The sequence below is a fragment of the Rhagoletis pomonella genome, unplaced genomic scaffold (genome assembly GCF_013731165.1).
Source record: "Rhagoletis pomonella isolate Grant_MI unplaced genomic scaffold, Rhpom_1.0 Rhpom_scaffold_00014, whole genome shotgun sequence".
Taxonomy (NCBI): Eukaryota; Metazoa; Arthropoda; class Insecta; order Diptera; family Tephritidae; genus Rhagoletis; species Rhagoletis pomonella.
The window spans coordinates 20,638,649-20,663,004 of NW_023458568.1; the positions used below are offsets into that span (position 1 = coordinate 20,638,649).

At 35.5% G+C, this 24,356-nt stretch overlaps 1 protein-coding gene across 2 annotated transcripts in view; it reads left to right on the plus strand.

Annotated features, from left to right (window-relative positions):
* The window catches only part of LOC118749306 (proton-coupled amino acid transporter-like protein pathetic), a 202,769-nt gene that overhangs the window by 57,798 nt on the left and 120,615 nt on the right, over positions 1 to 24,356 (plus strand). Inside the window, exons 1-3 of one of the 2 annotated variants that reach the window (XM_036484104.1) lie at positions 22,017 to 22,377; positions 22,589 to 22,681; positions 22,762 to 22,912. In XM_036484104.1, the coding sequence (XP_036339997.1) occupies positions 22,334 to 22,377; positions 22,589 to 22,681; positions 22,762 to 22,912 (288 nt within the window). In that variant the 5' untranslated portion in view covers positions 22,017 to 22,333. Of the gene's footprint in view, positions 1 to 22,016; positions 22,378 to 22,588; positions 22,682 to 22,761; positions 22,913 to 24,356 lie in introns of those variants that run through there. The other variant, XM_036484103.1, reaches the window with a different exon arrangement.

Sequence of the window (24,356 nt, forward strand, 5' to 3'; positions counted from 1 at the left end):
AATAAACTATATGTCAAAAAATAGTCGTTTTTAGTAATCAATGTTATTGAAGCTCGGGAAAAATGTCGAAACTTCGGTGTCTGTCAGACTACCACGTCGGTCGCAGAGGGTTATACTATGTTCACGTTGAGCCTTTAACTCGAGTTTATGGGCCATTTCGGAGTTAAACGTTAAACACTACTCATAAACTCGGAGTTTTCCATACAAATAATTTTCGTTTAACTCGCCTTAAATACCACTTTTATTTGGAGTTAAAGGGAATGCAACCCTTTTTTTGCCGAATTTTAGTTAGTGTGTTCCCGTACTGCAGGATTTAATCGGAAATAGTCCGAGGTCGTTCCGTGCACATACATAAGTGTAGAATATCAACAATCTAGCTAAGCAAAAACCAAAATTGTGCTGATTTCAACCCAACCAAATTATTTGGTGGAAGTAAAAACTAAAGAAGATAGCAATGGTTAAAGATAAATTTGTTGATTTTTTTAAATATTAATATCTTCTGAGCAATATAACCTATTAAAAACTAATGACGTCAAAATAGAGGTAATTAGGGGGTATTTCACTTGGTGTACATAATTTTTTCCTTTTTTTATATTTTTAAGCCAGAAATACCTTATAACCAAAATATATATTTAAATATATTTTTTTAAAATGGCGTTTATTTAAAATTTGTTTTCAAAAAAGTTATACTGTATACGTTGCGTAAAATGTATTTAAATTATCGTTAAATAAGCATAAATATGTTTGCGATCGGTCAAATAGCTTCCGAGATATTATGAATATGAAAGTTAAACTTTAACCTCTTTTATTGGCTTTAGTTTTTACTTGCGCCAAATATTCTTGGTATGGTTGAAATCAGCATGAAAAGTTCTATTTAGCTATATTTTTAATTACATAAACAATTGAAGAGTATACTCATACATATGAAATTTGTCAAAAATTAACTTCGGCGTTATGGAACATTATAGTTTGAACGTATGCAGAGAAATTGACGTTTTGGAAGTCAGCCTCTATTAGCGTAATTGGCATATTCTCTTTCGGCTTTTTAATTGGTGATGCGACATTGAACTGCAAAAAGCTTTCTGTTAAGTTCTGAACACATTGAAAACGACGAGCTACCGACCACAGCTTCCAATTTGTCATCTTTATTATGTCGATGGCGACATGATTTCTTTGAACGCGGCAGCGACATCATGAATTTGTATGAGTTTGACATAAAAGAAGAGGAAGAACCTTATCTGTCGCCAGAAAAATAGAAATAGATCTAATCTGGCCACAACCACAGCCGTCGCGTAGCCCGGTCGTCGCCAAAATAATTATCTACATAAGAGTACGTGTTAAAATAATTTGACAGCTGTGGTTTGTAGCTCGTCGTTTTCATTGTGTTCGGGCTATTAGTGTGTCGGCGGTTATCATGCAATTGGCTGACTTGCGAATTGTGCAAACATACGTACAGAGTTTCTCAAGCTGTGGTACGCATACTACTAGAGGTACATACTACAATTTCGAACCTCAAATGTTACTCACTTCAATTACACAATCCTTACTTGTACTTACCGCTATTAAGCCAATTTTTGCTTTAACAAAGGCTTTCAGTGTGCAATTGCAGGAAAAGGAGTGTCATCTCAGCCGCTGTGTAGATTACACCGAAAATTTGTATACAGAACTAACCGATATGCGACAAAACGCAAAACAAAACTCAAATTAGCAGAGAAGGAAGCAAATAATGGTTTTAATGGTTTTATCGTAGACACCACGGCGTGTGGGTCGTCAAATATATCGTAGAAATTACGACGGAAGCGCAGAAACTTTTTATTCCCATACTTGTTCATTGAGATTTTTCGATCACAAAAAACTACTAAAAATTATTCAGAACATCTTGCCAAAGAAAATTCTAAAGTTGTAGCGACTGTAGGGAATGATGATATTCGTCTTAAATTCGTTAAAATTATCCTGCTATTTGCAATACCATCACTTACGCGTATACTTTAACTTATCAAAAATAATAATAATACATTGGCACTTACACGTATGTTAGAGTTTGGTCGTGCTTATCCTCGGATTTCTGGCGTGCGCCTTGATGTTCTCACACAAAGGGGAGGGACCTACAGTTTTACACCGACTCCGAACGGTGATTGTATTTTTATGAGAACCTGTTTTTCATGGCAGAAATACACTCGGAGGTTTACCATTGCCTCCCGAGGTGCGACCGCTATTAGAAGTTAACCCCCCCTATTTCTAACAAAATCACAAAACTCAGCGCATCAGGGATTTCAACTGCGCCTGAAAATATTTTAAGTGCAAATGAAGTGCATTAAAATTATAAGTTTTTCTTTGTGGCGCCATGTTTGCCGCTGTGGCGGCCGCTGTGGTGTAGTGATAAGCAGTGCGCACTTCCACTCCGCAGGGCCTGGGTTCAAGCCCTGGTCAAAGCAACATCGCAAAAAAATTTAGAAAAAGGGTTTTTCTTAACAGCGGTCGCCCGTCGGCAGGCAATGGCAAACCTCCGAGTATATTTCTGCCATGAAAAACAGCTTCTCATAAAAATACAATCGCCGTTCGGAGTCGGCGTTAAACTTTAGGTCCCTCCCCTTTGTGTGACAACATCAAGCCGCACGCCACAAATCGGAGGAGCAGCTCGGCCAAACACCAACATATGTGTAAGCGCCAATCTATTACACTGGTTTACAGCAAAAATGCTCAATGGATGCCACTATCCAATTCTTATATAGAATTGCTCGCTGATTCCGAAAATCTAGTTAATTATTTATTCTACGGATAATTTTTTGAGATATTTTCAATTTACCGTTGTTCAGCTTAAAACAAAAAATGGTTCCACTAAATCACGTATATCTTTCGAACCAATTTAACAATCTTAATGTGGAATACGGCAAATCAAATTCTTCATAAACTATATATACATCACTTGCAAAAATGAAAAAATCAAATTTCTAGAAAAGAAAAATTTTAAATATTTTACAAATTTTTTACATTTGTGCTAAAGCCTGTTCTGTTAAAATCAAGTTACTAATGAAGAAAATCGATGGATAAATAAAGAAATAATAAATGGTCAAATGAAAATACGCAAAGATTTTTTTATGAAAAATTAGCAGAAATACGCCACGTACACCTAAGTAAGACGCTTTTCTGCTCACATTTCATACTCAAACTCTTTGCGTATTTTCATTTGACCACTCATTACTTCTTTATTTATCAATCGATTTTGTTCATTAGTAACTTGATCTTTTTGTAAAAAAACAGGCTTTAGCGCGAATGTAAAAATTTGGCACAGAACCTGTTATTTTTTAAATTGTTCTTCTGTTAAAGTTTACTTTTTTTAATTTTTTCATTAAAAAATAAAAAAAAAACTGGAATGATTAATTAATTCGTCAGAAACTATCAGTCCTATCGGAAAGTGATGTGTAAATGTTTTATGCAGAATTTTATTAGCTTTAATTTGGCGTATCTCCTTGCTAAATTGGTTCGTAAGATATACGTGATTAAATGGAACCACTTTTTGTTTTAAGCTGAAGAACGGTAATTTGCAAATATCTCGAAAACGTATCCATAGAAATAAAATTAACTCGAGTTCCGGAATCACCGAGCAATTATACATAGAAATTGGATAGTGGCGTCTGGAGAACAAAAACCAAAATAACATATTTAGCAATAGTCTAATATAAAAATGCACAAGTGTGTACAAATGTACCAATCGAGTGACACTGCCTTTAAATATTTTGTGCAATTTAAAAAAAAAAATCAACAAATCTTCGTAAAAAGTTCGAGTTATTAATTAGATTATGAGTATGCAGTTTTGTAGCCCACTGATTTCTAGTAGAATAAAGTACAAGTTTCAAATGGCTAAAAATTACGGTTGCTTTTTTAGAATTTTTAAAAGAGCTCGAAATTTTCTACGAAAGTTTGTTGAATTTCTTTTAATATTGCAAAAAGATGGAAACTTGGATTTTCACGGGGATTTAGATGTTCATTACTTTTCAACAACTTAAATCGAAAAAATTGCTTCTATATTGTTTGAGAAGCTCTCCTACCATGAAATAAATAATAAATAAATGGGTTTCTAAGCATGGTACAATAATTACAGGTATTGTCTTCCCAGAGAGCGTATATTCCGATCTGCCTTATTTGAAAAACATCATTGTTGCCCACAATAAAAGGTTTACTGCTAGGGAAAAAGGATATTTCCTTACCCCATATATCATATAGGTACACGTAATTGTTTTTAACAAACCTTCTTGCAGTGGACTTATTTAATTTGCAAAAGCCAAAAAAAAAAATTTCCTTAGTAAATACATTCAAGATTTGTATGGCTCACTTCATTTCAAAAATTTTTTCTTTTCTTTTGAAAAATTATAAAAATTAAATTGAGCAAAAACAAAAAGCAAAGCCAAATAAAAGTAAAAGAATAAACATTGAACTGCGTCAAAATTAAAATAAGGGAGCACGAATTTCGATGTGAAGCAAAACTCTCTGGGAAGACAATACCTGTGATTATTGTACCATGGCTCAAAGCTATCTCCCTTTGATTGCTGAATCCAAACACATTGCGCAGTTAGGTTACTGCCAATATAGAAGTATTAAATATACATATGGGTATTTTGCGTTCCCGTACTTCTGGACTTTGTTCCATTTTTTGAGAGCAAACTTTTCGCTTGTTCTCTAATTACCGGATCCGGTCCGGATTGTTAGGGAAGTGATGGAAGTATATATCACAATAGTGATGCACGGAATTTTGTGACTTTGTTAGAATAGGGGGGTAAATGTGGTGATAACTACTTAAGTCTAAAACCAATTACATCAGGTGTACCGCAAGGCTCTACTTTAGGTTCCATTCTATTTTGCATTTGTATTTATGATATTGTTGAGTGTTGCCAAAATTCATCGATTCATCTCTATGCTTATGCCCAGAGAGGAATTATGCATGAAAATCCATAATGCATATGGGTGTTTCCTGCGTTACGGGCGTTCCGTTTGGATACACTTCTTTCATTATAAAAACTATAGTAGGTCCTGAATGAACACAAATTTTTTGTCATGAGTAGTCATCATCAATACCTGTCTGAAATCAATACAAATTTTTTCCACAAACGTTATATGGTAAGTGTACAGCGATTAAAAGTTCCCGTTCGGACGTTCCCAAAATGGAACTCGTATCGAAGATGACTTATGATTTTTGCTAAATGCTACAAAGAAAAAACAAAATATGAATGGTTGTTGGAATAATAAGCAGCCATAAGCATTCCGTCAATTTAAACTTCCTAACGATGTTTAGTAGCTGCCAAAAACTGTTCAATGTTGTTCGGACGTTCCCGTTCGGACGTTCCGATTTTTTCCAATGGATAAAATTTTTTGTTTAAGAATTTAAACACACTCGTTTTTTAATGCAAATATGGGGTTTTATTGTAAACAAATCTACATCTATACGAAGTCCGTTACTAACGTTCGTTGAAGTCATTCCTTCGTACAAGAAGACGTACATATCGACGCCTCCAAACCATACTATTGTAAGTCTGACTAAGTCTAAGCTGACTTAAGGGCCGTTTTCTGGAAGTTAATGCAACGTTTAATTATAAAGTGAGCTTTAAAGTTAAAGGTTACTTGAGAATACGGCCCTTAGCATAGCATGGTTTGGAGGCGTCGATATGTACTTTATATATATATATATGTATATATATATACTGTTACTCACAAAATGAGTATACGGTTTTTTTTGTTAATATTCGCAATGTTTTAAATGCTAAATTCTTTCTATTTTATTTTGTATTGAAATATGGCTTATGTTTTAGCAAACCCCATTTAAATCCAAATATGAAGCTGTGTATGAAAATTATGAAAAATCTGCAAAGCAAACTCTTTAACAAGAATTTCTAAAAAAAAAAAATCAGGTAGATATGCAGTTTTATGTCCATTCAGTTTTTGTACAATAATGTGCAAATTTCTAATGTATGTATAAACAATTCTCAAAAATCATCGATATGCAGATGTTTGAAATTTGCACATTATTATACTAAAACTACATACCTAATTTTTTTTTAAATTCTTGTTAAAAAGTTTGCAATTTTGCTGAAACTTTCCAGATTTTTCTTAATTTTCGTACACAAGTATCCAAGTAAGAGATTTAAATGGGGTTTGCTAAAATATTAACAAACAAATTTTGCAAATACTAACAAAAAAACCATATACTCAATATTGTGAGTAACAGTACCTACATAGAAAAATGTGAACAAAAGTTATTTGAAGCGTTCGGACGTTCCGATTTTAAATATCTGTACTTACAATCGACAATCCTATAGCTTTCCGAAAAAAATTTTATGCGACTGGCAAACGTAACCAAAACTAGCTTTTGTATTAAAATTTTGACAAATAACGTAAACGTTACGACTTTTTTTTTACATGTAAAGTATATTTTGCGTCCGAACGCTTGAAAAAAAGCACAATTAGTAACTTAACTTTAGACCGTTCCTAATATATTTTTACTTTTTTTTTTGTTGTAAGACCTACGGAACATAAGCTATTCCATGATACAATAATTTTTAGAAGGTAGTTTCACTTCTTCTTCTTATCCGCCATGTTAGCTATCTGACAGAAAACGTGTTTCGTATTTTTTGTTGTACCAACTTTTTCAAAAAAAAAAATCCAGCTTTTGACCTTGGAAAAATAAAACAAAGAAAAGCCAAACATATAAGTAGAGAAATTTTCGAATATTTTGTAATAATTTTCTTCATAAAAAATTAACTGCTGCTTTCGTGGATATTGCAACACACGGAATAGATATAAGGGCACAGCTATAAGAGCCACCACACGTCACAGACTTTATCGGCCGCCTATTTAAATGATAGGGCTCGCTTGAAATATGTACATGAAGATGTATGGAGGTGCGCACATTACACCAGCTTAATCGCTCTGACCAATAAGTTGTGGTGCAATGGAAAAACTAGCGAGCACATCTAAATTGGCGGCCGATAAAGTCCGTGGTGTGCGATGGATCTAATCCATTATAAACAAGAAATATTGCTGTTATATTTTCATTTTTATGATTTTTATTCATGTGATTAGCAGTGGCAAATATGTATGTATAAAATACGTATATTTATATTAAAAATTAAGTGATCAGTTATGAAACATATAAATCTTTACATGTTCTGTTAAAAAATATCTAAAATAACAAGCGATAATCCCCAAGTTCTATATCGTAGCAGTGGCCACATTGCGTGTTTGTCACAGACACGGTTTATGTCAAAAGTGAAACTACCTTCTAAAAATTATTGTATCATGAGCTATTCTAAATTTTTTTATAGAGTTCCAATTCTTTTTATCGTTTACCAAACTTATGAAGGCTTTCTGGAAGGTATGATTCTCGGAAAAAAAAATTTGAAAGTGTAGTTGGAAAGACGCAAATATCTTGAAATGGAATGGACTAATTAGTCCAATATTTTGGTGGATGAAAGACAAAATATGTAGTTATCGATTGGCATCTATTAACTTTGTCCAGGCAAAATTCTATTTTTTTGGTCTTGGTTGACACTTTTCAGGAAATACCCATATGCATTTGCAAGCATACGTCAAGCTGTGAAGTTGTACTTTATTGTGCTCTGATTTTGGCTTTCTACTTACTAAGTTCATTGTGCTAATTCTGTGTTAAAGTATTGATAAAAAGTGCTTATGAGCATCAGAGTGTGAAATAATTGAAGCTAAGTGAAAGTTATTGGTTTTATATTAAAGTAAATTTAATTAAATTTCACTAGCATACATTCTAATTTTGCCGAGTCATTTTTTGCTATCATTATTGTTGTATCCTTTGTAGTTAACTTTCATTTTGTTTTTGCACATTTGTTCTACTGTTTTTGTTTACTTCTTCTAGTAATTCTTGTCACAGCTGTTTGCGTTGCGTTTATTAAGTGTCATAATTACAGTGATACTCAAACTGTTCGCTACATTTATTTAAAGCTATTTACATCAGCTCCTTAATTGTTATAATTTATTTTGTTTGTCTTTTATTAACGAGTGTATTACATAAATCTTTCAATATGAAGTGTGATCTTGATACTTTCCAAATTAAAAGCGATTCTGAACGCTACTTATCGTGCTGGCTGTGTGATGGTATTTACCATCTGAGAATTCTGGACGCTATTAATGATGGCAAGGGCCTTCGCTGGTCTTGCGTAAAGTGCAGGTCAACCGAAGTTGATCTTTTCAAGCTATTTAGGCAAACCAGAAATAGTTTTACAGAAATAGGAAGAGAATTGTCGGTACTGACAGAAAAATTTAAGCATTATGAAAATATGTTTAAATCATTCAAATGCTTAGATACCTTGCAATCTGTTAAGGACATCCGTGTGTCTAAACGTAAGCGTCTTCATAGTCCATCTAAGGAACGTCAGAATAATCTTCCGACGGACTTAATTAATTTATCCTCTCCGTGTCCTCCAGCATCAGAATCCTCAGCCTCAAAAGACCGTGCAACGAAATCTGCTTCGGATAATAAAGAGCCTGAAGTATCTTCCCCTTCCCCCATTGAAGTGGTGGCATCATCTTCAAAGCCTCCACCGCCTTCCCTATCCTCAACTACTAACGCAGAAACTCAACCCCCTCCACCGGTAGTCCAGTCTGATACGAGGAAACTAGTTGTGGTTCCGCCAAAGAAGTCAATCTTTGTTTCTAGATTTTCGAGAGACACTACCGAAGACGATATAAAGCTTTACATCTCATCAAAAATTACAACTGTCGACTTAAGCATCAGAAAATTTAATTTTAATTACGAAAGAAATATTGCTTCATTTAAAATTGACGTAAATTTAGATAATTTTAATGCGCTGCTTAGTAGTTCTTTTTGGCCCCCCGGAGCTTTCGTTCGTGAATTCGAATATAGGCCCAAAAAAGTAAATAACTTAGCTAATATTCCCCGTCATAACACTGAATCAAAAAACTAATTATTAAATCTGCTTTAAGTATTTATTACCAAAATGTAAGAGGCCTAAATACTAAATTAACGAACTTATACTTTAAAGGCCTTGAATGTAATTATAATATTCTTTCTTTTACTGAAACTTGGCTGAAACCTCCATTTTCAATTCAGAGATTCTTCCAAATAATTATCATATCTATAGACAAGATAGGGAGGACAGAATCGGCGGTGGCGTACTCTTCGCTGTAGACTCTTCAATACCATCTGAAGAAGTTAGTCTTCCACAGTAGAGTTCAAATGCATTCGTGTACAGGCTGGAAAAGGGTCTATTTACTTAGCTCTATGCTATATCCCTCCCTGATCTGACACATTGGTGTATTCACGACTCATCTCTTTACTGAAATCAGTTAATTTACTGAGTAAACCCTCTGACTCAATGATTGTGTTGGGTGATTTTAATTTACCAAGCATATCATGGAACATCATTGACAATGATATCGTACCTTTCGCGTCTAGTGCGTGCAACAACGTATTTTTAGAGGAGATGGCTGAACTCTGCCTAACTCAGGTTAATGTACTTCACAATACGTTTGGTAAAGTATTAGATCTTGTTTATGTTGATGATGCATCTAAGTCCGTTGTAAATAAGCGTGATCCACTAGTTTTGCCCGAAGATGTCTACCACCCTGCTATGGAGGTATCTTACGACATTATAAGTGATGGTCAAAATTGCAGTACCCAAGCATACGAACCAAATATTCGCTTTGATTTTTCGAAAGCCAACTTTAAAATGCTTAACAAAGAACTGTCTAAATTGTCGTGGCCTGCATTTAAAGAAAATATTGGACAAAGCGTTGCACTTTTTAACTTTACTTTACATAAATTATTTGAAAAGCATGTACCTAAACGCATGTATGTTCCTGAAGAGCAAACACAGTTATGGTTCACTAAAGAACTGAAAAATTTGAAAAACAGAAAGTCGCGTTATTTTAGATTACACAAAAAAACCGGTTTACACTTATACTATGTAAAATACTCACTTTTGCTTCATAAGTTTTTTGAATTAAACAAAAAGTGTTATAAAGCTTACTTGTGTAAAATCAAACGGCGTATAATATATAACCCCAAATCATTTTATGACTTCGTAAACTCCAAGCGAAATGTACGTGGGTTTCCTTCCGCCATGAAGTATCAAAATACCGTCTCTAGTGATAATCAAACAATTTCTAACATGTTCGCTCAGTTTTTTAAATCCAATTATTCCATTAACTCACATGCTAACATTGACTATCCTTTTAAACTATGTCCAATGAACTCAATAAATATCCCAGTAATATCTCCCGATGATGTAGTAGTTTATCTGAAATCCTTAAAGCAGCCCTTCAGTTATGGTCCTGACCAGATCCCTGCTTGTATTCTTATAAATTGTTCTAATTATCTCTATGAGCCGTTATCAGCGATATTTAATTTATCTCTTAAAGAGGGCGTTTTTCCAACTATATGGAAGGAATCGTTCATAACCCCGTTACATAAAAGCGGTAGCAGATCTTCAGTGGAGAACTACCGGGGAATAGCTAAGCTTTCTGCAATTCCTAAATTATTTGAAGCAATTATAACAAATCAGTTGACGCATTCTATCTCTTCTAGCATTTCATATAGTCAACATGGATTTTGCAAGGGCAAATGAACTTCTACAAATTTACTCGAATTAACATCCTACATCTCAAAAGCATTTAGTGAAAGCAAAACTGTTGATGTTATATATACTGACTTCAGTAAAGCATTTGACAAAGTGTGCCACTCGTTGCTCATCTACAAACTTGATCTTCTTGGCCTTCCACCTAATTTTCTACGTTGGATCTCTTCATACCTCTATGATAGATCACAAAGGGTAATATTTAAAAATACTATCTCTGACGTCATTTATGTTACTTCAGGAGTCCCTCAAGGTAGCCACCTAGGCCCGGTTCTGTTCTTGCTTCTTATAAACGATATTTCTACAGATATACAATTTTCCAAAATTTTAATGTATGCAGATGATGTAAAGCTTTATAAATCGTACGTTTCAATTAAAGAAAGGTCTTTGCTACAATCAGACTTAGACAGCATGGCTTACTGGTGTCAAGTAAATCTTATGCCTCTAAATCTTAAGAAATGTAAAGTAATGAGCTTCTCGCGAAGAGCTGTTCGTCCCACTTCTTATACAATAGGTAACCATAACCTGGAACAGGTATACAATTTTGTGGACCTTGGTATCACAATGGATCCTAAGCTTAATTTTAATCTTCATATTAATGTAAACAGTCAACAAGGCTAAAGGTGTACTTGCATTTGTGAAACGATGGTCAAAAGAATTTTGTGACCCTTATATCACTAAAACCCTGTTTACAACATTAGTTAGGCCAATTCTGGAATACGGTTTGGTGGTTTGGAATCCAAGGTATCAAATTTACTCAGACAAGATAGAGTCAATTCAAAAACAATTCCTACTTTTTGCTTTAAGAAATTTCCGTTGGGATTATCAATATAACCTTCCACCTTATACGAGCCGATTAAAACTTATTAATCTTCCTACACTTTCCAGCCGCAGGCAAATGCTTGGTACAATTTTTATAGTTAAATTACTAACAGACTCAATTTCAAGTCCGCTTCTTCTTGGCGAAGTTAGCCTTAATGTTCCCTCCGAGACACTTTTTCCCCCTATTTCTGAAAGCTTGTAAAACTAATTTTGAATTGCACGACCCACTCCCTTGCTTATGCCAGGATTTTAACTCTCATTCCAGCACGTTTGATATATCAGATCCGCTTTTCAGCATTAAGAAATCGATACTGTCCTCTCTCAATAAAGGAATCATTAAAATAAAGACATAAAATCGGCGGATGAATTTAGTTCTGTAGCTGAACAGTTTTAGATCTCGACACTTAACAAACTCTTGCCTATCGTGACTCGGCGCAAAAATTGAAAATACTGGTTCCGTACGTCATGCGGACTGCGCCCCTCGTGCGGATGGGTGGGAATGGAGGGTAAAAACCGTTGGGATATTATTATTATAATCTATTCTGTTATCACCCGTGTGCAACACGATGGGCACATGGCTAAAAGCTGCAATATATTATGCAGGCTATTTCGAAAAAGTAAAGGCAGCCATCGAAATGTTAAACAGCAACGACGCCAAACAGCGGCGGATCCAGAATTTTCTGCATATTTACGTATATATGTGCATTAGGGTGGCCCTCAAAATGAACGATGAACGAAAATATTACACTTAAGTAGAAAAAATCTAGCGATGCATCCAGTTTTTTAATGTTCGATAGTTACATAATTCTTACCTAATGAAAGGTTATCTTTTACCGCGCAAATTATTGATTCTCGTTATAGCTAGACGTTGAACATTTCCGCTGGAAATACCTGATTAAGGATCTTACTCTTTGACTTTAAATTACAAAAGAGGGGGAATTTTGGGGGACAGTTTTAACGAAGCATCTCTACAGGCCAAAGATAATAGCTTAAATTTTTATTTTCTTTGTAAGATATACGTTCCATCAGTGCACTTGCGCCATATTCGCATTCGCAAAAGCTCTGCATTGATTATTGCGAATGCGAAAGCGAATGCGAATGTTAAAATTAATGCGGAAGCTCCGCGGTTGCGAATGCGAATGCGAATAAACGCAACAACCCTGGTACAGATTCCTCTACAGCGAAAATGCCGTTATATGAGAAAGGGGCGTGGTTACAGTCCGATTTCGCCCACCTTGGATAAAGGGCAAACTGTATACCAAATATTGAGATATCTCAATTTTTTCTCGAGTCATCGTATACACGGACAGACGGACGGACAGACAGACAGACATGGCTTAATCGACTTCTCTTTTCATTCTGATCATTTATGTATACATTGTCTATATCTATCTCGATTCCTTTAGGCTGTTACAAACAACCGTTATGCGAACAAAGTTATAATACCCTGTGCACAAGTGTGCTCGGGTATAAAAATTAGAACTTGAGCTTTTCATCATCATTAATCATTCAGCTCTATGGATTGTGCCACAAAACTACATTGCTTAAAATATCAGAAAATACTTCAAAATAATGCAACGCCAGAACCAAAGAAACTGTATTTATAGGGATTAACGGTGCCACCCAAACTTTAGTTGAAAATTAAAGAGTAATTTACAATTTTTTTTTGTCAAAAAAATCACATAACTATGTGAAAATTACTCTCGCACGTTCACGCCAGCGAAAATTCCAGTTACTCACGATCACGGAGGTTACGTGATTTTCACTTAAAACCGCTCACGTTCACGTATAGAAAATCACGTGTTTTGCCCATCTTAACTTCTTGTTCCGATGAGTGTTTTCCTACTATTAATTTCTGTGCCGTTTGAAAGTAGCCATATAACTTCCGAAGTATTAAGATGCCTTCCTATTGGAGATAAGGTTGATTGCATAATAGAGGATTCGAAAATCTTAACTGATCAGTGGAATGTGAATTTTTTATTTAAGGCAAGAAAAATTGTTTCTTCTTTAAATGTTGATGATATTTGTAATGAAGATGTCGGTGAATAGATATTAATTGTTCACTTCTGACAAACACTATTGCCTCTATTACAAGTATAATACGTGAGATAACGTGACAGAGCCTTTATAAATGTCAGACCAGGCAGTTTTTTTTCACCAACGTAGACTATCAAACAAAGACAAAACTAAAGTTGAAATTATAGTCAGGACTTCCTGGACAAGGGCGTGAAGCGACATACCCAGCCAGCAAAATCATTGCAAACGAGCTCGTAACTGGATATTTTCTCGAAGAAAAACCGGCTAAAAAGTCGTTTATGATAGCCGTCTACGATTCGTTTTCGAGTACTTTTTCGCTTGAAATTGTCGATCGCCTACAAACAGTCGTAAACGGATCGAAAAAGCATTCATATGCGAATATTATATATTATAAAATATTGTGGTTCAAGAAAAATTTCCAGCAGAATGAAAATTTTTTCTTGTGCTGACAAATTACTACAAGCCTCGTTCTTTTACTTTTTTTGTTTTATTGTTTACAAGCCTTTTTCTAACTTTTCGCCGATCGAGAATCCCTCGTAAAATATAATGTTCGTAAAATGTACGTTTTCTTGCTGGCTGGGTAGTTCATTTGCATACATAATGTCTGATCAATAGTGTTAGTGATAAAAAGAACATGTCCCAGTAGCGAAAATGGTCACCGGTGGCATCGTCACTAATGAGGATTTAGTGACATCGTCGCACTTGCTGTGAATCCTAAACGACATATAGCTGACAATGACACTAGTGTACTCCTATCAAAGACTTACAACAGACAATGTCTTGCAGCGGTCACTTATAAAAAGTACATTGCAAGATACTGTCGCTTGAATGTCATTAATGATCACTGCATGACTTGGTCATGCAGATGACATCAACGACGAAATTACCATTTATATGAAAAAGTCATGACCGACTTCCATACAAACGAAGCGCAAAGTCATTTAAGACGTAACTTTTCCGTACAAGACTATTAAGTTACTAATGCATGACATTCGCTACGGGGGTGTGTTGATTATAGAAATTTAAATAATATAACAATTCGAGACAGTTTTATCCATTGCCACTCATTGAAGATTGCTTGGAGTACTTAGGTGGGAAAAGTACTTAACACTATTGGGCTTAAAAAGTGGATTTCATCAGGTGACGATATCTGAAGTCTCCACTGCTTTTATTACACCAAACGGCCTTTTTGAGAACGCCATGCTGCATTTCGGGTTAAAACATGCTTCGCCACTATTTCAAAGGTTTATTTCTATAATTTTGAAATATTTTATCGCCCAAAGCTCCCCGAATAAAATGTTGTGAGTTTTTCGTAAGAGAAGTGTGCATAATTTTGACAGTTGAAACTCATTCTCACGCGTGCTGAATCGCAAACAGGACTGCCAAGTACACTTAGCTAATAGAACAACAAAAGTGCCAAAAAAGTTGTCATTATAATTAATCATTCACCATTACATTTTTAAAACAAAAATTCAATACCAAAACAAGATAAAGAAGTTGTATAAACTTTAGAAATTAAGAAAAAATTTGGTGAAGTATTACTATTTTCAAAAGGTTTATTTTTGTGCCAAGTTGAAAGTAAACAAGTGAAAAAGACTAAGTTCGCGTGAAGACGATCATTAAATACCAAGCGCAAGTATTAAATATAGTTTTTCATTTTTCTGAAAACTGCCGTTACCCTGTTTTACCCCTATTTCTAACAATTTTGATAGTACGTTCACTTATACTTATATAGTTAGACTAGCCTATGCCCGCTTTCTTCGCGGCGCCTAATAAGAACTTTTGCATTGGCCAATGCAAAAGAGCGTTTAAAAGCAAAAATAGTCTGGAAAGTCAAAATTTTTGGTTTAAGTTGAAACCACTAAGGCGCAGTATCAACCTCACACATAGGCCAATAATAGTAACGCTGTGATACCATATGGAATACCAATCCCTTTCGGTGTCATGAGCTTTACCGATGGTCTTATTTGCACCCGTGAGATCTCTGCCAAGCATGCGTAATCTTTTTCTGTGATCTTGCAACTATAACATTGGTGCGATGCGTATGCCAATAAAAGTTCTTATAAGGAAACTCAAGAGCACAGAAGTGCGTTTTCTGTTATAGGAGGGCCAAGAGTAATTGATATACCTACGGTGATCTTTCCTTATTAATTCGCCACTTTTACAATTCGTGATAATATTTATGAACTGATTTCTAGGTAGATGCCAGATCGCATGATCGTGCATGAGGGCGTCAGACAAACTTAACCCCATCCTTCATTTAGACATCTGAAAACTAAATTCGTATAACTTAAACATAGGGCCAAAGCAGACCAACCACACGGGGTTTCTATACATTTCGGCTGTAGCGCCATCCAATGGGTCCATTTTCTGCAAAACCATTGCTTACCATAAAATGAATACGTGTTATGAATTTCAACCTCGACTCCAGCGGCACTCATCGGGTAAATTTTTATCAAAAGAATTTTCCATCGTACAGGTACATAGCTCACATTCAAAATTTTAATGAAATCGGTTAATAAATACGATTTTTATAAATAGCTCAAAATTAATAAATGCTTCAAAATTTTCACATAAGTTTGACCTTTTACTAAAAATTAAAAACAAAGTTACAATAGTTCAATGGGATTTAGAAATCCAGCAGAAAATGGTTCCCAATCGAATGATTCTTGCACGTTTAAGTAAATGTATATCGATCCAGCCTTTCCAATAATTACCACTTTCGGCATAAGTACGGTATTGATAACATATGTAGCTGTGCCAAATTTCAGAAAGTTAACGTGCGCGTTTCCAGAGATAAGTGAAATGAGAAGCATGGGGGTGCCGCGCCCCCTTTTCCATTACTTACCACTTTTCGCCATAAGTATGGTATTGATAACATATGTAGCTGTGTCGAATTTCAGGACGTTAGCGTAAGCGGTTCCAGAGATAAGCTATATGAGAAGTTTGTTTGGAAGGTGCCACGCCGCCTTTTCCAATGCATTTGCAATATATGCATCAGTGCTAAGTTTCAGTTCCCCAGCGTAATTGGTTTTAGAGATATATTAGTTTTTTACTTTTTAGTCTGTATAAGAATTTTAGGAATATCCCGAGCTACATACCGAGTAAATTTTTGGTCGGAATATTTATTTTCAAAGTGCTAACATATATTCCAAATATAAACCAAATCGGTGCAGCCGTTTAGTAGTTTACTGAAATACATTGTACAGAGAACTGTATGAAATTGTAAAGCGTGACGTCTCAGATTTCTTAATTTTTTGGCAGCAACAACAAAACGTTTTTAATGTTTTTAGCGAAAAACCTTCCACACAGAAGTTCCAAAAAAGTGCGATTGGTTATACTTGAACACACTTAATTGAATGTCAATAAAATTAAGTTTGTGGTTATATCAAGGCCAAATTTTGAGAACAGTCCGTTGCTAACTCTAAATATAAACAACGACGCACTGGAAAAAGTTAATACATTCAAATACCTAGGAATAATAATCGACGATAAACTAAAACAAAAAAAAAATGGATTCTATGGCTGCGTTTCTTTATACATTCCGGATAATCCCATTTCACAGCCGGAATAAACAGAATGCGTTTGAAATATACGTCACCATATCAACAGGAACGTTCTAAAGAATAAATAAACAAAAAAGCTTATTCCAAACGTTCAGAATGAATAAAGAAATGCAGCCTATATTTTCAATTAGAGCTCTAGCAATATGTACATCGGTGAAAACTGCATTTTATTCCATACATTAGTTTTTGAGTCAAAAATTCTAAAAATTGGTTATTTGGCTTCTGTAGCTCTAATAAAAACCCACCATATTAATTTTCCTTTAATATCTATAAGGTACAGACATCGGCCTGTTACAATTTTATTATAGGTATAGATATAGAATTCATTTATTTTATCAATTTAATACAATGAAATTTTTCAAAAAGTGGCAACCCTCCCTAAAAATATTTTCGGCAGTAAAATTTCCTAAACCTCTTCGGTTTGATACCCATATTGCAATATTCAATTTATCTTATAAATTAGATTAAATTAAAATTTTCAAACAGGTGGCAACTCTAAAAAAATATTTTTGGGTCTAAGCCTTCTTAACCCTCATTGTTTTGACGGCCATATTGCAATATTCACTTTTTCTTATCAATTTACTTAAACTGCAATTTTCAACAGGTGGCAACTCTCTAATTTTTTTCTTTCTATATTTTAAGTTAGACCTCTAGCAATACATCGGTGAAAGCTGCATTCAAATCCATGCATTCGTTTTCGAGTGAGGCGCGTGTAAACATACAGACAGACAGACAGACAAAAGTTCTAAAAATGGTTGATTTGGCTTCTGGTGCTCTAATAAACACCCCCACATTAATTTTTCTTTAATATCTATAATGTACAGACATCGACTTGTTACAATTTTATTATATGTATAGATGTGAGCGGTATCACGCCCACTTTCGAAAATTACATAATAATGTTACTTATTTTCAAGGGATTGTTGTCAGTATCAATTTTGGGTAAATTAGTGTCCTTAAATTTCGAAATATTACCTTTATATGAAAAGTGGGAGTAATTTTAGTCCGATTTCAATAAGTTTTTAACGTTTTGCTTTTATGTGGTGTGCGAAATAATCGTACCAAGTTTGGTACAAATGATCGAACGGTTACCGAGATATACATACCTGGTCATAAGTGGGCGGTGCAACGCCCATTTTCCAAAATTTTATCATAAACGTGTTTTTTGTTAAAGAGTTATTGCAAACATCACTTTTGAAAAAATTAGCTTCTATATTTACTGATTTATTGAAGATTTCGTATATCTCTAAATTACCGTTATATGGGATTTGGGAGTGGTTATTGTTCGATTTTAAAAATTTTCAGCCATTTGGGATGTTGTACCAAGGCTAACAACTGTGCCAAGTTTGGGAGAAATTGGTGTAGCGGCTACCAAGATTTACACATGTAATCATAAGTGGGCGTGGCGACGCCTATTTTCAAAACATTTATAATATTCTTATTTTATGTCTAAAAATCATTGTAAATATCAATTTTCAGTGAATAAGCTTCAGTAGTTACTAAAATATCGCAGTTTTCGTATTTCTGAAAACTAACGTTATATGGGAAGTGCGCGTGGTTTTCAATACCAACCTACCCTGTGTAAAGGGCAATCTACATACCAAATTTCATTGAGATATCTCAATTTTTGCTCAAGTTGTCGTGTACACGGACGGACGGACAGACAGACATGGCTTAATCGACTTCGCTTTTCATTCTGATCATTTATGTATACATTTGTCTACATATATCTATCCCGATTCGTTTAGGCTGCTACAAACAACCGATATGTGAACAAAGTTATAATACCCTTGTGCACAAGTGCGCTCGGGCCAAAGATGGCACGGTATGAGCAGGCCTGATCGCAAAATGAGGAAGTGTTAAAACTTATTCTCACACTTCTTGACACTCCAATGGAGACTTGAAATCTCCCAGTTACAGAATCCAGCCCCTGGGTGTTAGGAATTTGTACTCAATATTTTTTGGTTGTCTTTTCTTTTATGCCACGATTGTTATTTTGGCGGCGCTCCTAAAAGTATTCTTAGTTTTATCAATTATTTGGCAACATTAAACACATTATCTCCCAAAGACGCAGACAATCACATTTTTAACTGACCCATAAATAGCCAGAAAATAATAGTTTTATACTGATTCGACCGCTTAGCTGGATGATGCGATGCATCTGATGCAATTCGAGTAGTGCATCAAGTAAGACTAATAAACGAACAGCACAGTAGCCACTCGCTTATGCAAACTAATTGTAACTGGAAATGTTAGATTCATGTATGTGTAATTGATTGGTTATAGATATGTCTTCTTCTTTATTGGCGCTGTAATCGCCCAAGCGATTTTGGCAGAGTTCATAACAGTGCGCCAGTCATTTCTCTTATGTGCTAGCTGACGCCAATTGGAAATGCCAAGTGAAGAGAAGTCCTTCTCCACGTGGTCTTTCCAACGCAGAGGAGGCCTTCCTCTTCCGCTGTTACCAGCATCGCGACCCGCGTTGAATACTTTCAGAGCAGGAGCGTTTCTGTCCATTCGAACGACATGGCCAAGCCAGCGGAGCCGCTGAATTTTATTTCGCTGCACTATGTCTATATCGTTGTAAAGCTCATACAGCTCATCGTTAAATCGTCTGCGGTATTCGCCCTCGCCAACGCGTAAAGGCCCGTAAATCTTTCGCAGAAGCATTCTCTCGAAAACTCCAAGAGCCGCTTCATCGGATGTTTTCATTGTCCATGCCTCCGCACCATACACCAGCACAGGCATGATGAGTGACTTATAGAGTGTTATCTTTGTACGACGGGAGAGGACTTTACTTCTAAATTGCCGACTCAGTCCAAAGTAGCAGGTTATAGGTATATACATATGTATTATTTCCATCTTGTAAGATACTCTTAGTAATACAAACAGAAAATTGAGTGGTAAAAGATCTTTGAAACCATCGGCTGCAGGCTTATGAAGTTGAAAGATACGAGAAAATCTTGCTTTCAGTGAAGCCAGCGAATTATTTGCTGCTCAAAGAAAGCGAACGCTTAAAGGATTGGAAATGCATATCCATATCTACTTATATACATACCCCCGGGACAAAAGATAGCACACCAACATTTGACCAGTTTTGACTACTTTTCTTTTTACATTGAAGTAATTTTTTATATGGAAGAAAAAAATTATCAAAAAGCAACGCGATTTTTTAGCAACTTCAAACTTGCACTTTATTATACTAGAATAAGCTATAAAACTGCATACCAAAAATTATTCTAGAAATTAAAATTAAAATGCTTGGAATTGGGATTAAAAGTTTGTGGAATTTTTATAATTTTTGTACAAAGTCTGAAATTTAGATTTATGTGGTATTTGTTAGATAAAGAGCTATGTTTATACCCGAGCGCACTTGTGCACAAGGGTATTATAACTTTGTTCACATAACGGTTGTTTGTAACAGGCAAAACGAATCGAGATAGATATAGACAAATGTATACATAAATGATCAGAATGAAAAGAGAAATCGATTAAGCGGTGACTGTCTGTCCGTCCGTCCGTCCGTCCGTCCGTCCGTCCGTCCGTCCGTCCGTCCGTCTGTGCACACGATAACTCGAGTAAAAATTGAGATACCTTAACGAAACTTCGTACATGCACTTCTATTGGGCGTGGGACGGATGGTATTGAAAATGGGCGAAATCGGACAATAACCACGCCTACCTCCCATATAACGGTAATTTTCAGAAATACGAAAACTGCGATATTTTAGTAACTACTGAAGATAATTCACTCAAAATTGACATTTAGAATAGCTTTTAGACGAGAAATAAGAATATTAAAAATTTTTGAAAAATGGGCGTAGCCACGCCCACTTATAGTTACATGTGTATATTTTGGAAACCGCTGCACCAATTTCTTCCAAACTTGGCACAGTTGTTGACCTTGGTACAGCATTCCAAATGGCCGAAAATTTTTAAAATCGGACAATAACCACGCCCACATCCCATATAACGGTAATTTCGAGAAATACGAAATCCTCGATAAATCAGTAAATATTAAAGCTAATTTATTCAAAATTGACGGTTGCAACAATTCTTTATCAGGAAATACGCTTATGATAAAAGTTTGGAAAATGGGCGTGGCACCGCCCAATTATGATCACATTTATGTATATCGGTAACAGTTCTAGCAATTTGTACCAAACTCGGTATTTTTATTGTGCTTGCCACATAAAAGCAAACCGCTGAAAATTATTGAAATCGGACTAAAATTACGGCCGCTTTTCATATAACGGTAAATTTCAGAAATGCTTGAAATTTCAATATTTCGAAATTTAAGGATGCTAGTTTACTTAATATTTATACACTCCCTTATCATGTAGCGGTAGCTTTCGGAAAGGTGGAAAACATATATTTAATACTTGCGCCGGGTATTTAATGTTCGGCTCCGCCCGAACTTAGACTTTCTTACTTGTTTTATATCAAAATAATGAACCTTAAAAAAAGCAAAAGAAACGTAGTCAAAACTGGTAAAAATGTTGATGAGCTATCTTTTGTCGCGGGGTGTATGTATATAACTATGTATGTACCTATATAAATCAAACATAGTATTCTCCCCAAAATTCGATTTGTTTATTGCGAGTTCGCCGATAAAATTAAATAAATAAAATTTATAAAAAACGAGAGAGCACTGTATGTTTTCTTCTACAGCAGAGGTGTACGTTTTATGTTTCTTTGTATTTTCCTTGTTGTTGCAATGGAATTCACTTTCCAGAGCGTCACTTAGTCAGTCCAGATGTATGTATGCAAGTATGTAAGTATGAATGCATGCAATGGTATCATTTTGCTCATCTATGGTATTTGACCATATTGAATTCGAGCTGAAGCGAATGGCCGAGCTACCGCCACAGTAGTTACGCCAACGCCGTCGACATCCAGCAATTGCAGTGGGTAATGCAATTCGACGGCAGCCGGCAGTTAAGCGTCATTAGCGCGATTTTTTTTGCAGATGTTGCACATTTCTTGAAGCCGCAGCCGCAAAAGCACCACCAAGCAAGACGACAAAGCCCACAAATTGCAGCTATATAATTTCACTATAAAACAATTGCAGACAGCACCATGTTTTTTACTTTGCTTGTTTAGTTACATTCGAGTGATTGATTGGGACGCGATTGGTAGCAACACTTTGTGTATGGAACGGAACAGCGGCAGTTACAACTGACAGAAAAAGAAGCGCATAACCAACCAAGGAGTTGACCGATATAATTTTATAAAACTGAATCGCTTGTGAGAAAAAATAATCTTAAATTTAATCTATTTGGTAGAAAATATGAGTGGCGCAAAGAAAGTGGAAGTACCAACGCTCGAACTGAGGTGCGGGCAGTGCTTTATCTGCTAAAGTTTAACCTAATGTTAATAGCCTTATTCATAAAAAATAAAGTAGCTTTAAAAAAGGTTTATAAATTGAAAAATGTATGACAATGTATGTATGTATGCAAGTGTTTTTCTCTATAAATAAAATAATAAAATAATATTTAAAATAAATTTAAAAATATGTAATGTTTTAATGTTTCATCATTTCCAGATACAAAATCCAACCGCGTAAAGATGTTGAACAGGCGCTGTCGTCTCCAGACTTCGATCCTTTCGCAGAACGCAAGGTGGAGCATCCTACAACGTGAGTGCCATAGCTTTTTAGGTTTATACCCCACGTATCGTAATTAACTGTTTCTATTTACTTTATATGTATTTTTATAGTGATAACGAAACGCTCACGCATCTGCTGAAGGCTTCTTTGGGTACTGGCATCCTGTCTATGCCCATCGCCTTCATGTACTCAGGCATTGTGCTTGGAATTTTTGCCACTATCTTCACAGCTTTCATTTGCACACACTGCAGTTATGTACTCGTAAGTATTGGGAACTTATAATCACATATTTATGTGTGTAAGCATGAACATTTTAGAGTTGCATGCATACATACATGTGAAATGCATTTCTGTGCGTTTAAAACAAAAAAGAAATTAAAATAACTGCGAAATTATATAGAATAACGGCATGCATATGTATGTTTGTATGTATATACAAATGCATGCATACTAGAGCGTCCATGAAATATATATACAGCCATCAGTGTTGCCACACATGTGCTTTTCCTACCAAAGCTGGTAGGTTTTTTCTCATTTGGTAGGTTGGTAGGCTTGATTGGATTTTGGTAGGTTTTGAGACAATGAGTAATAGTTATTTGCGAAAAATAGAAAATATGTATCTCGCAAACATTTCAGCGACCTTTTTTACACGAATATTTCACCGGTGCGTTTGTACAACGGCGGCCGCAAACATGTAAATATACCTGATTCCTAAGTATATTTATTTGTACCAATATACAATACGGCCATCCATATATCATAAAGTATAGTACTTGGACCAAGATTCCAGAAAAGTCTGCCAATGCGATCGTACCCAACCATATTCCAGGCGGAGGTTTTCGCAATCGAAGTCTGTGTTCGTGAATGTCATCGTAGAAGGAAAATGAGGTCAGAATAAATATTATGTCAGATATTCAGGCAGCGCTAAAAGCCTTAGAGTCTTTTAAATCGGCATCAAGGCTTGTGAACTCTTGAACCACCTGGGAGCCCACAACAGCGTAACACTGTGGAAGGTTCAAGGACATGAAGGGTTTGAAGGCCAAAACGTGCAAAGCGTGGAGCCCAAATGCGTTTGCATGGTCCCCAGCCTTTCTGCGGGACATCCAAATGATACACTACAGACCAACTTAGGAGCTAGCTGGGAATAATCTCAAATTGCTGCCCACTGGCGAAAGTCAAAAGGAATAAGAAAATCAAAGAGATGCATAACTCTTTCCAGGGAGAACTCCGAAAGACACCTTGAACTTAGAACTCTTACTGGCTACCTGATAGCACACTGCAAGTTAACGTACCGTTTGAATTAAAGGGTCTCTCTGTAGAGACGGACTGTAGGTTTTGTGGACTGGTGAAGGAAGCCCCAGAGTATATGTCCACGAAGCATGAAACGTAGATTGATATACATTGGAGAACGATTGTCTTCTTCATCTAAAATTTGGAACATGGGATCATCCAAAGTGCTGCGCTTTTTAAATAGCCTAAGGTTGAAGTGACTACAATAGCCGTGTTTTATTTGTCCAGAAATTTAAGCTATTAGCTTATTTTGTATGGAGGACTGACCCCACATAATTATATTGGCTTATGAAAAGCTATCTTGGCTTGTATATTGAACAAGAGGCATTGCCATTCAGCATCAGAAATTTTCTCCTTCAGCCAATCAGAAAGAGGCAAAAACTTACTTTGACACTATTTGCAGTCAAACAACTGT